Source organism: Ambystoma mexicanum, chromosome 11, assembly GCF_040938575.1.
Source record: "Ambystoma mexicanum isolate Mex_15411 chromosome 11, UKY_AmexF1_1, whole genome shotgun sequence".
Taxonomy (NCBI): Eukaryota; Metazoa; Chordata; class Amphibia; order Caudata; family Ambystomatidae; genus Ambystoma; species Ambystoma mexicanum.
In genome coordinates, this window is record NC_090934.1 from 1,470,639,658 (window position 1) to 1,470,654,295 (window position 14,638).

Below are 14,638 nucleotides of genomic sequence, written 5' to 3' on the forward strand. Positions count from 1 at the left end.
TTCTTGTTAAGTTTTCGAAAGTGGTAGGGCCAGTTGCTGAAAAGGATTGGAACTCGGTATAAGGGGCGCCTATGACTATTTTTTTTATTCTTTATTTTTGGACTTTGATGGGCACCCTTATTTTTAATTGGTTAGGCAGGGAACTTCCTTCATTCCAGTAGGACTAGATACGCGTTTTTACTTTTATTTTGAATAAAAACCCTTAACATGGCACATAGTAGTCGGAGTCCTCCTTCTGGTGCGTCACAAGCTGACAAAGTAAAAAACAACAACACATGGGCTGTTAGTAGACAATTCAGGCCTCATTTCGAGTTTGGCAGCACTTGTAAATGTAATAACAGTTGCTTATTCCAGTACTACGTGGCTTTTCTTGCCCTTAACACCAGCTGGCCGCACTTTTACTTATTGTATTTATTAAATTTATTTTTAATGTCCATCCCATGTACTGCACTGCCCCCTCCCCCGCACTTTGCCCCTTCCCCCCCTCCCCTGCACTTGTGTGATCTCAATGCCACTTGGCCTAGTGGGATCGTTGTCTCAGTCTTTACCCTGTTCCCCTCCTTTGCCTCATCGCGCCTTGAAACACTTGTGTATGGGCGCATTATAAATGCCATATCATATAGCATATCATATACCCAGTTATAACCAATACCACATTCAGTAAAAACCACCTCATTATGAGCTCAAGGACCTCATAAGAAGTACCAACATTTTAACTGGCATCGAAGAGGTGGAACCATCATTTAAAATACATCTCTGAAGCGATGCACAAACACATATCTTCCCTTTGGGGCAGAAAATCTACTGGGGGAACTTCTTTGGGGGATGAAAAAGTGGGCATCACTAAAGCCCACCCTTTCTCGCGACAGAACGGTCAATGTTGAGCTCTATGTGCATAGGGAAGAATGGTGAAGTAGCGTTATGGTGCCACCCCACAAGGGGGGGAATATACTGACATTTTTCCTTTTTAAATAATGGATGTGGATTTACTGAAATACCATTAAGTTCAGTGATCTGCCACTATTCCCACCAGCAGAATGGTATGGGAAACCCAGAACAGTGCGGGGAAAACCTCCCATTGCTGCATCCAAACTGCACATCACTATTGAGATCCTGCGCATCAATGGGGAAAACCTCCCACTGCTGCATCCAAACTGCACATCACCATCGAGATCCTGCGCATCAATGGGGAAAACCTCCCAGTGCTGCATCCAAACTGCACATCACTATTGAGATCCTGCGCATCAATGGGAAAAACCTCTCAGTGCTGCATCCAAACTGCACATCACCATGGAGATCCCGCGCATCAATGGGGAAAACCTCCCAGTGCTGCATCCAAACTGCACATCACCATCGAGATCCCGCGCATCAATGGGGAAAACCTCCCAGTGCTGCATCCAAACTGCACATCGCCATCAAGATCCCGCGCATCAATGGGGAAAAACCTCCCAGTGCTGCATCCAAACTGCACATCACCATCGAGATCCCGCGCATCAATGGGGAAAAACTCCCAGTGCTGCATCCAAACTGCACATCACCATCGAGATCCCGCGCATCAATGGGGAGAACTACCAGTGCTGCATCCAAACTGCACATCACCATCGAGATCCCGTGCATCAATGGGGAGAACTCCCAGTGCTGCATCCAAACTGCACATCACCATCAAGATCCCGCACATTAATGGGGAAAACCCTCCCAGTGCTGCATCCAAACTGCACATCACCATCAAGATCCCGCGCATCAATGGGGAGAACTCCCAGTGCTGCATCCAAACTGCACATCACCATCAAGATCCTGCGCATCAATGGGGAGAACTCCCAGTGCTGCATCCAAACTGCACATCACCATCGAGATCCCACGCATCAATGGGGAAACCTCCCATTGCTGCATCCACCGTTCCTTCATATTAGACTCTATGGGACAGGTGGTGGAAGGGGGTACTTTTCATTGCTTGCGTCATAATCATGGAGTGCTCCTTAGCTGGGCCTCCTGTGGGCAAATCCCTTGCTCCAGGCAACCAAGAACATGGCGCTCAGACTGATTTCAGGTCGCATGCACAAAGGGTGTATTTTGAATGACTGTTAAATGCCCAGGGGCATCTTTCATAACCTGTGTGGTCTTGGTCTTGGCTTGAGAGGTCAGTAATACTGGTCCTAAGTAGACATGCAATACAAGCATTTAGTACTGGAGACCAGCATTGGTCGAAGTGTACAAAAAAAAGTAGTGGAACTACCTGCCCTGGCCCCGCTCCCAATAAACCCCATCGCCACGGCCCATCCCATGTGCAATCCAAACCCCCAAACGTGCCAGCTGTTTAATGGACCGTTCAATGCAGTGCAATAAACTGCAAGATTTAACTTCTTCCTACACTTTTATTTTAAATGGAAACCATTCCGGAACGGTTTCGCTTTAAAATCAAAGTATGGCGGTAAAACTTGATCAAAATAAAATAGAAGAGCACCGCTCCCAACCACCCCCACTCACTGGAGGCCGGTGTGAAATGTGCCGACTAATGATCCGGGAGATTTGCATTGCACACATCTGCTTTGGGCTCCATTAACAAAGACTTCCTTGGGCTCAGTTCTTAGGGCACTCACTCAGAAGTATGCAGACACAATTTCGTTTTGAGTATTGTATTATACCAATTAACTCACCCTGTAATTTTTCTCCATGTGTCAGCATAGGAATCTAGCCTCATGACTTGCACGACAATATGATCCTTGGGTCTATATTGCTAACATCGGCTGCTACTATTTGGGTGGGGAAACAAGGCACAGTCGTAAACTCAAGGACCAGTCCCAAGCCCCTTTTCCTGGCCTGGACTATGCTGGTGTGATTTACCAGGTTACACGACATACGTCTCGAGCACATTAAGGGTGTGAGAGATGGACTTATTTGGTGCAGACAGGGAGTGTCCATGGCTCTCAGCCCTGAGGGAGTTGCACTGCTTCATGGTTGCTCTAGTATCGAAGATCCAGCCACTCCCTTGATGCGGCCTCAAGACTACCATTCAAGAAATGGGGTTAGTATAATTGGATAGAGAAGGAACAAGTTACTTACCTGTAACTGTTGTTCTCCAGCTTGGGTCTGGCATGGATTCACATGCTCATGAATATTCCCCGTCGTCAGGCTGAGAATCCTCGGTACAGAAAAAAATCAGTATCAGTTTCGTTTCTGATCTGTCTTTCCTAGTAGTAAACAATCACTGATCTCTGGGTCATACTGCCCACAGCCAATGACTGCCCTTTCCCTAAGCCCCGCCTCCGACAGCCATCCTCAGATTTGGTAGCATGTAAAGTGGCAGTATGACCAAGTGAAGAGCCGCAGAGGGGTAGGCGGGAGGGTTCGCATGTGAATCCATGCCTGACCCATGCTGGAGAACGTGACATTCTTGGGCAATGTCTCGTCTGCACAGTATCCCGTTGTTTCCAAAAAGTAAGTTACTTATATTTACTTTGTGGGTATTACTTACGTTTTTTATATGTATTTGTGGAGTAAGTGGCAAAAAGGGGTCGAGAGTGGTTTGAGGTGATAGTGGAGGGGTAACGGGTGACCCCCGACGGGGGACCCCCCCCAAAAAATGTATTTGAAGAAAAATGTCGAAGTAATGAACAGGAAGTACATCCGATCGAGTCATTTAATCCGTTGAAATGACATGGCACCCTTCGGCCCACGAGGAAAGTCTGCTCATGGAAGCGTTGTCAGGGAAGGGCCTTCTCAGCTGCGGCTGCAGCCTTTGGGAAGTCCCTCTTCTACTTGGTTGGAAAATCAACACACTAGTTCAGGCTGGACCTTTTGCACAATAGCTGAAAGCTTCTCTTTAGGGAGCGAGTTATTCTTGCAGGGCACACAGCCACGAGATCACTAGTATTTTAGTGTACTCCGAAAGGTCTTCCACAGCTTTTATATTATGTTATATAGTGAGCAGAGTTGTTGAGAGTATAACATACAACACAAATACCACTGTAGAACTGTGATAAAGCACGCGTTACCTGTGGAGCCCCTTGAATGGGAGTCGGTGCAACTGTTGCAGACAGTTGTCAGGAACTCATTGACCTGCCGTAGGGACAGGGAATTGTGGAGCGTCTCCAGTGGGTAGATTGTGGGCACCATGGAACAGCCTTCAAAACCTAAAAATACAAGAAAAATAAATTTAGAAAGCACTCGAAAACTGGAATCAGAATACGGCCAAAATTGAATTTGCTTCTCGCAATGTGCAAACATAAGACCACCAAGCACGTGCACTAAGGAAAAACATGTGCTAGAACTACGCCATATGTTGATGATAATGGAATATTAAAATACCCTCAGTTCGACGGGCATAAATGCCATAGATCAAGCACACGCCTCAAACAACAAGACCATGCATTGCCATCTGAAAGCACGGTCTATATTATGTTTATTCATTGCAAGCAATTCACTGAGTCAATGTATGAAGAAATGACTTGCCTGATGTCATATCCATACACACCTTTGACCTCGCCACTCTTGCCAAACCCTGACAATGCACACTTCACTGAAATGGCTCTTTCATCAGACAAATTAAAAGATGCCCTAACCAGCTGCAGCATCTTAAGAAGATACAAAGAAACATCATACCATTCATTGCCTTGCCCGTTGTTGATGGCCTGCTTGTTTTGACACAGCATACTGGAAATTCCTCACTGTCTGAACTCCCCCTGGACACATCCACCCCACCCTCTGGATCCTAAATGCATTGCCTAACCTCTCACTGTACAGAAGGGACGTTACCGTGGGTGACTCCAGAGCAGATGCCATCATCTTTGCTCAAGCTCTGGCCATACACATTCTTAAAGAAAATCAGTGAGGCATTGTGGTGATTAGAAAAACACAATGTGCAACAATTTATCACAATCACACATATTATATTGTAAACAGAAGTTGTTTTGTCCGTTCCATTCACCCTGCACATACAGGTCACTGCCACTCAGCATTCATACAACTGTGTTAATAAAACATTAAAAAATAATCAAAGAAAAATAAAAACAACGCGTGGTGATAATAGTTATGCAATTCTATGAAAACAAAGATAACCTCTTTTTTTGCAATAACAGTTATTTGCATAGTTAATTCCTAAGTTGTTAATCGCTGGTGGCGGGCGCTTTGACAAGACCCTGTTTATAATGACCTCTATTGTCTCCCCCTACAGGTCCACATCACATTTGACACCTGCAGTACCTATAAACATATCAATCTCAAACAAATGCCCAATAAAGGGAAGCAACTAAACACCATGCCCACAGAGCCATGGCCTTACAGAAGCAACACCATTTCATATCTCCTGTGCTTCTAGTTGAAAATGAAGACCACTCTTAAGATGTGCCACCCACACATCTGGAACACCATTCTTAGGGTGCATCCATGCATCTGGAACTCCATTCTTAGGGTGTGCCACCCACACACCTGGAACTCCATTCTTAGGGTTCTCACATGCATCTGTAAATCGCCTTCGTAGGGTGTGCTACCCACACACCTGGAACTCCATTCTTAGGGTGTGCCACCCACACACCTGGAACTCCATTCTTAGGGTGCATCCATGTATCTGCAACACCATTCTTAGGGTGAGCCACCCACATATCTGGAACACCATTCTTAGGGCGCATCCATGCATCTGGAACTCCATTCTTAGGGTGTGCCACCCACACACCTGGAACTCCATTCTTAGGGTTCTCACATGCATCTGTAAATCGCCTTCGTAGGGTGTGCTACCCACACACCTGGAACTCCATTCTTAGGGTGTGCCACCCACACACCTGGAACTCCATTCTTAGGGTGCATCCATGTATCTGCAACACCATTCTTAGGGTGAGCCACCCACATATCTGGAACACCATTCTTAGGGCGCATCCATGCATCTGGAACTCCATTCTTAGGGTGTGCCACCCACACACCTGGAACTCCATTCTTAGGGTGTACCACCCACATATCTGGAACACCATTCTTAGGGTTCACACCTGCATCTGGAAATCCCTTCTTAGGGTGTGCCACCCACACACCTGGAACTCCATTCTTAGGGTGCATCCATGCATGTGCAACTACATTCTTAGGGTGTGCCACCCACACATCTGGAATCCAAATTTTTATCTCTTATTTGGTTGAGCTCTTAAACATTCCTCCTTACAATAGGATCATCAGCACGATACTTCCCCGCTTGCCCACCTTATTTCTGCACATGTATCTGATCAGTCTCCCATATTCCGATAATGCCGCCATAAAATGTAGTTTAGAAACCAATCTGATCCGAATACAAAGCAGTTCAGTGGGGGAAATCCCTCTGCATTTATGGCAATGCTTCTACTCCAACATATATTGTTAAATGTAGCCTTAAAACGCTATTCATTCAACATACTGCACTGTAACCTGCTCAGTATTTCAGTGTGCATTTCATGCTGGATACACAATTCTGTTAATCATACAATTTCTGCTGGGTCTGATGGACATTCTTAATAGGCCTTAAATACAATAACTATGTTTCTTGTAGCTTCAGAAGTTAAAAAAACTGCACATATATAGCACTTTTGTGTTTCTTGATTGTATCATTCTAGCTATTGTTAAACCGTAATTATATAGCGTCTCCTTATATTTAATCCTGGCCTAAGCCCAATCGCGTTACACGGAAAACCGCATTGCAAAAGCTTCGATTTTTGAGTTTTTACTTTGCCGCCATTTTAAGATTTGGCCGCCATTTTCACTTGTGTTCCATATTCTAAAATGGTGGTCTGTGTTTTCGTCTTGCAAGTCGAGCTGACCGACCTTTAAGTTCTGTTAATGTTTAGGTTGTCTGCGAGCCGACTGTTTAAGCAAAGCAAAGAAACCTTGTGCGTCATATGAACTGCTATTCGAGTGTTGTCTGCGCTCGCAAGCCTCATCCTTGTATAACCACTGACACAATGAAGAGTAAACGACGATCGTATGTTTTAGCTGAACTACACTGTAAGAGATTCTTGAACCAAGGCTTACCACAGATCCGAGAACCTATACCACCATTGTATTTTCATGGAAATGTAAATTCATGTAATCCTTTGCATAATATTGTAAAATCGGTCATATGAACTAGGCACGAACTCTAGACACCAATTATTAAGGTGAAGAGAGGCCCGACAATATTGTAGGAAATGCATAAAAATGCCAGTGTTTAGATGTCCAGTACCTCTTTCTGCTCACTGTGTCGGCTGGTACACACGGCAAGGTGTTGGGGCCAGATAGCTATCTGTTTTGCTTTGTAAAGTGCACAGTAATAAAAGATACTTGTATCTTTTCAGCCTGTGATTGGTGTATTTCATTTGTGGTGCTCAGCCTCGATATTTCTTTGTTCTTTCAGATGGCAACCGAATAGGGACACTCAAGATTGATGCCACCTCGTTGAAGGAAAGACGTGGCTATCGGACTGGGATCGGATGGTGAGAAAAAGGGGCCCCTTTTGGATGAGACACGATACCTCAACATTACTGCACAATCCGATCCCTGGATGGTGAGCTTGCGTTCTGAGATGGGATCTAGACGAGGGTCCACATATCGAGGCGGGCAGATTTACCGAAATCGCCAACCGAGAGCGTCCTTTGTAATCCGATCGGACCTCCTTAGTCCTTTGTAATCAGGTGAGTCGTGCCCCAATCCCTAAGTAGCCTGATATTTGATTGCAGATCTGTACTCGCGAGCACAGACAACACCAGGTAACACCAGTAATCGGACATGCCTGGGACATTGTCTGCCTGTTTCAGGCGTTATTCCGCAGAGATAGATAATCTTTGGAATTTCGCCGACTGGCGCCACAGGAGGGGTCGCCGGCATGCAATATGTACTGTAAGTACGGCATTGGTAGTATAGTATTCAACGATATTTGGCACAAACGAGACATGCTTCCAAATTTCAGTGGCCAGTCAATGGTAGCTTTGAGATTGCACAAGTATTTAGAAACTATATTGTTAAAGAAAAAAGCTAGACCTGCAGCATTTGATGTAATTCAGAATTGGAAAAGGGAAGCTATGCAGCAACTTAAGAGTAAAGAGAAGCATACACGTCGGCATATGTCAAATTCAGAAAAAGCATTATTATATGATCAACAAAAACAGTCAGAGTCTGTTAGAAACATGGATAGGGCTTTTCAACTTGGTATACAGAAAATATATCTGTCTAAAGATTTTCATGCCTCAGATAAACTAATAAACTAATAAACTCTTAAATGAACATAGGCCTGGTGCCACTGCATCACCTCCTTATGTACCTATTCCGGTTGTCTTACCTCTTCCCGCTGTCGCCCCTCCTCCCGTAGCAATTCCTGTTCTTCCCGTTGCTCCTCCGCCGCCAGTTATTGCTCCTCTTCCTATTGTTGTTCCTCCGCCTGTACCTCTACTGATTGTTACTGTTCCGGTAATTCTGTCTTTGTTATCAGCGGTAGTGTCTCCACTACCTGTTGTACAGGATCTATCTACTCTCTCCTTCCCAAGTGGTTCTGCTCTGCTTGTAACTGATAAAGAGGCGAGTACTGAATCAAAAGTAGTGACTCGAAGTACAGTTTCTAAAGATAAGAAGAGGGAACTGTATGCATGGGCTAAACAATGTAAAGAGAACAGTGAAAAATGAACTGTCTTAGCTACACTTCTTAATCTAGTAAATATTCCCAAACAGAATGTCTTTATTGAGGGGATGGGAATACATTTGGCTGTAATGTGGAATAAATTGACAGACATAGACGTCCCACAAGGGTTGAGGGATTTGAATGTTTTATCCTATTCAAGGGATTCTGCGGAGAAAGTAAAAGAGCATGTCGAGAGGGTTTTTGAGTTAAGAAGGGAGTTAGAATGGTTACAGGACGATGAAATAGATGGTGATAGTTTGGAAGCTTTGTATATGCAGAAACGGTTCCTTCCTCCTTGTAGGTCAACGAGTGAAGAAACACGAATATGCACGAGGGATACGCTTAGAGGGATTTCAGATGTGTCGATATCTCCCATAGAAGTATATGATACGTATAGGCAGTATACTCCAGAAATGCAGAGGAAAGTATTAGGTAATGGTAGAATATCTGCAGAATGAGTGTATAAAGAAAAAGATTTGTTTACCCGCAGAATTGATGATTATTTATAAGAGAGCCTTTGCGCCCGATATTGTTCCTACCACTTTGGCGCTTGACTTTGCTTTATTGCTTAACAAACGTTCAGAGCCGCCTACTACTCAGTTGCCTATGCGGGAGGTTCCTCCGACATTCGCTCCTAAAGTTGAGAGTCCAGCTAATGTCGCAACAGGTGCAGCAGCCATCGATATTGAAGCTCACTATGTATCACAATTGGTTCATGTCCCGTTCTCTAGACAGGAAGTGAACACTATCAGACAGTCAATTCCGGACATTAGGAAAAATCCGACAGGGTTTTACAAAGAAATAGAATGTGTCTTGCATTCGTCAGTTTTCAGTTTGGGTGATATAGACTTGTTGTTTCCTGTGATCCCACCTGCTGATTTATGGAAACAAATTAGGACTGTAGATGATCAAGCAGGATTGGGGGAGACATGGGTTAACTTGGTGAAGATAGATGGAGAAAGAAGAGCTGGTGAGAGGCCACCACAAGTGATACTGACTTTGCCACACAGAATAGTAGCAAAATTAAAAACTGTGGTTCCCGAGAGAAGGATTGTTTGGGACAAACTCACTGCTTGTATCCAAGGAAAATCTGAAAGTGCTACCGAATTCTTTAATCGGTTCGAGCAAGTACTTTCAGATTTTAGCAGACAGGATTTAAGTACCGAGTCAGGGAAAAGATTGTTTGTGGATAAGTTTGTGCGTGGATTGTTGCCTGATATTCAGTCACAAATCATGACTTCTGAGAGTGCTTGGCAAGCTAAATTGCAGTCCGACGTATTGCATATTGCTCAATATTACGACAATAGGGTCAATAATGAAAAAGGGAGGATTGAAAAGAAAAAGGGACACCTCCAAACCAAAGTATTGTTGCAACAGATATTGAGAGGGACTAGAGGTGGGAATACACAGTTTGGAGGTCAGTTTGTACCACAAAGTAATGTGCAGTTGGGTCCTGTACACATGAAGCAATGTGCTTATTGCAGACAAGAGGGTCATTGGAGAGCACAATGCCTGATCCTTCAGCAGAGGGCAAACAACACATATGGTGTCATGGGTAGACGATCCAGAGGCCACCCTGGGATACGGGGTCCTGGTAGAAGCCAGTTCACTCAAAATCCACAATCATTCTCGCAAGATAATCAGCAACCTAGTATAGATAGCAGAAATAATTTCGATAATCCTTCAACTGCCTATCTTTCTGAAGACCTTGTCTTCGACGATTTATAGTGTAGTTAGGACAGCCCGAAGCAGGGTCTGGAACCGATGCCTATTCCCGTTAGTCAGAGAGGTCCCTACGTTGAAATGATGGTGGGGAATAGGAAGCATCTATTTTTGATAGATACAGGAGCCCAGAAGTGTTCCATTGACCATTCACAGGTTCCAGACATTCCACTGTCAGGGCAGAATAACGTTTCTGTAGGGTTTTCTGGTACGCCAGTGGTTAGTCTGGTTTCTCTGCTGGTACCAATCTCACTGGGGCCATTTACGGATTACTGTTTGTTTCTTCTGACAATGCACTGTGGAGAGAATTTGTTGGAGTTGAATCTGTTGAAGGAATCAAATGCAGTAATTCATTGTTCTTCGGATGAAGTACGTTTGACGATTTCACCCCAGCAATCTTTCATCTCACAGTTTTTGAATAGACCTTTGCCGCCTGAATTTAGTAAAGTTCCAACGTGTTTATGGGCAGTTGACGACAATGATGTTGGTGTTTTGCAAACTGAGCCTGTTAAAATTGTTTTGAAACCAGGAGTTAAGTTTCCACGTATCCCACAATATAAGATTTCTGTTGATGGTGAGCAAGCGTTGAAGAGTATAGTTTCCAATTTTGTACATCGTGGAGTGATTTAAGAAATTGCAGGAAGTTTGTGCAATAGCCCGATTTTACCAGTGTACAAAAAAAGGGGATAATGCGATTCCTTTTCATTTCATTATTGATTTACGTGCTATCAATAAGGTCGTTGCTCCGCATTTTCCAATTGTGCCTGATGTAACTACGATATTAACAATGATCCCAGCTTCTGCTACTCATTTCAGGATCTTAAGAATGCCTTCTTTAGCATTCCCATACACGTGGGTAGTAAATATTTGTTCGCGTTCACCCTAGGGGGACGCTCATTTACATTTACCCATGCACCACAAGGGTACACTTAGAGTCCGAGCATTTATAGTAGGGCTTTGAAAGAGCAGCTTGACACACTTGAGTTACCTTCCACTTGTATATTGTTGCAGTATGTTGACAACCTTCTCTTAGCTGCAGACTCAGAAAGTGCTTGCAAAGAGGGTACTGTGTTATTGCTTATTCATCTAGCAGAACATGGGCATAAGGCTTCATTAAAGAAATGTCATATTGTTGACAGGAGGTCGCCTATTTAGGCTATCTCCTGTCAAAGGAGGGAATAAGATTGACACCTGAATGGATAAAAAGCATTTCTAGCATGTCTGTCCCAAATACGCAGAAATAAGTTAGAGCCTTGATCGGAATGGCTTCTTACTGTAGACAGTGGATCCCAAACTTTCACTAGTGATAAAACCAATGTTGGCATTGACAAAGAAGGGCATTTCTTTGCCACTACCGTGGAACTTGGAACACCAGAAAGCTTTTGATCTTCTCAAGACTGCACTGTGTTGAGCCTCAGTTTTGGGCACACCAAATTATGATAAGGCATTTGTGTTGTATGTGCATGAATGTGATGGATGTGCTTTGGCTGTGTTAACGCAGGAACATGGGGGGAAAAGTAGACAGTGCAGTTATTTTTCCTCCACACTTGATCCTGTTGCATGCGCTTTGCCGAGATGTCAGAGCTGTCGCTGCTGCTGCGTCTGTAAAACAAAGTGAGGGTATGGTTTTAGGTCACACTTTAACCGTAATGGTACCCCACTCCGTAGACATTCTACTAAACAGAACACAAACGCAACACCTTACTTCCGCACGATTAACGAAATGGGAACTAATCCTATTTGCAGCGCATATCCAAATTAAGAGGTGTTGCATATTGAATCTGGCTGAATTGTTACCTCTTCCGCAAGATATTGCTTGCAGTGACGAAATGTCACATGACTGCCTCTATATCACAGAGCAAGAAACCAAAGGCAGGATTGATTTAAATGATAAACCTCTGAATGATCCGCAAGGGGAGCTGTTTTGTGATGGCTCCTGCTTCAAACTTCCGGATGGTACATCCACTTCTGCTTATGCCATCACTACACTAAGCACGATTGTGGAAACCAAGAGAATTTCGTATAACTCCGCGCAGGCCGCAGAGATTATTGCACTGACTCGAGCTTGTGACCTTTCCGAAGGGCTTAGAATAAACATATTTACAGATAGCCAGTATGCCTTTGGGGTGGTTCACAACTTCGGTAGACTATGGGCAGAACGAGGTTTCTTGACCTCACACGGAACAAAAAACCAACAAGGCACCTTGATAGTTCAGCTACTCTCAGCACTTGGGCTTCCTACTCAACTAGCAATCATGAAGTGTGCCGCACATCAAAAGGTAGTAGATGATGTAGGGAGAGGAAATGCTTTTGCTGAGAGGATAGCTAAACGGACCACTACTGATTTATACTCAGAAATATATCTCAGGAAAGAAACAACAAATATCTGTACAGTAGATGAAGGGATTGGCTCAATAAAGAATATTCAAGCTGATGCCACTCCTACTCGCATATGTGCTAGGAACATTCGTGAATAGTTAGAACCTGTCTGGGTAAACGTAAACATTTCAAAGACTGCTGAGCGTTTTGGGTCAAGTTGTATGGTATGCTTACAGCATAATGTGGGGAAGGGTACAATGACACTGAGGGGTAGTTTTGGTCCCCCCCTCTTTGCCTTTTGAAGCGAGTCATTTCGACTTCATCGAGATGGAGCGCTGCTATAACTACAAATATGTCTTAGTAGTGATTTGTGCCTTTAGCAAGTGGGTTGAAGCCTTCCCTGTGAAAGATGCCACAGCAATGACAACGGCGAAAACCATGCTTAAGGAATATTTTCCTAGGTTTGGGTTGCCGAGGGTCATCTGGTCGGATAATGGTCCACATTTTATCACTGCTGTAATCTTGCAAGTATGCGCGGGATTACAGATCGATAAACGGTTCCATTCGGCTAGACACGCTCAGAGAGCTCGACTTTTAGAAGGCCATAATGGTATCTTGAAAAACAAGCTTGCGAAGGTCTGTGCCAGCAGTAATTTGAAATGGCCAGGCGCCTTACCTATAGCTCTATTGTCCATGCGGACGACCCGAAAGACTAGAACTGGACCCTCCCCATATGAAATAGTAATGGGGAGACCAGCTAACATTTGGAATCTGCCGAAACCCAGAGCATTGAAAGATGTGGAGCATTTGCTTCTTGCTGAATACTGTGTCCAGTTAACTCAAAATTTGTATTTGATTTACCAACAGGTGCAAGAAGCCCTCCCAGTTAAATACGAGGGGCCAGGTCATAGAATTCGACCTGGGGATTGGCTGCTAACAAAGTCGTTTGAGAGAGCATCCAGTCTCGCACCACGCTGGAGAGGACCGTTCCAGGTCCTGTTGGCCACACAGGCTGCTGGACGAGTAGCAGGCAAGAGACACTGGATCCACGCGACACACACCAAGAAAATACCTTTTCCCTTGCCACTCGACGAAGAAGAAAAGAAGGAAACCACTTGTTCTGTTTCTGGTGATCAATCAGTCTTGAACAACATCAAGGGTGTTTCTGAGATACTTCCGGAGCCCGTGGGGCCTGGGGAGATGGCTGCTTTGTCTTTGAATTCTTCTTCGGATCTTTCTGCACCCATGAGCAATCTTTCCTCTGTTTCACCACTTCCATCAGGAAGCAACAACACTCTGTTCGCAGATCACGCAGTGCCTGGAGTCTTAAGGTATGATCTGCGTCCACGGCACTAGACTTACAGCACAGCACGGCTGTGCCCACGGTTAAACGACTGTTGAGCTAGTCCTTTGCCACTCTCTCGTTGAAACATAAGTAAGTGGCTAGGACCGGCAAACCTATCTTCAATCAAGATACATCACGTGGTCAGGAGATCACCAACATACAAATTTAAGGAGTCCATCACAGAAACCTTCCGGAACTTACTTTTGAGGAACAATGCCTGTTGCTACTCCTACTCGTACAAAGCAACCAATCGATTGTGGGGCTAACAAAGACATTGTACATAAAAATTCATGGTCCTTGAGGACTTACTGTTTTCTCTTGATTTTGTTAATTGGTCTAACAGTAATCATCGCTTTAGGGTTTTGGTATATTGAGGGCGTACGTCCACTTGAAACTTTGATACCCACTTTCGTGCATCTGCAAGCTATCTCCTAGGGATTCCCAACACAGACAGAGTTATCACAACAATACCCTTTTGTTATTTATGAATGCGACCCATGCAATTCTGAATAGAACTAATTGCTGGATATGTTTGCATTTGCCACAACACAGGGAAAAAGGGTCCTTTGTATGTAGGTGATCCCGTTTATTTCATATGCAGTAATGAAGCTTATCTTTGGTTACCTAGAGATTGGCAGGGCACTTGTTATTTA

At 44.2% G+C, this 14,638-nt stretch overlaps 1 protein-coding gene across 14 annotated transcripts in view; it reads right to left on the reverse strand.

The window, feature by feature from the left end:
• Window positions 1-14,638, reverse strand: part of PPIP5K1 (diphosphoinositol pentakisphosphate kinase 1) — a 1,113,174-nt gene that overhangs the window by 55,073 nt on the left and 1,043,463 nt on the right. For all 14 annotated transcript variants that reach the window (XM_069625171.1, XM_069625166.1, XM_069625170.1 and 11 more), the window contains one exon: window positions 3,993-4,130. In XM_069625171.1, the coding sequence (XP_069481272.1) occupies window positions 3,993-4,130 (138 nt within the window). The remainder of the gene's footprint in view (window positions 1-3,992; window positions 4,131-14,638) is intronic.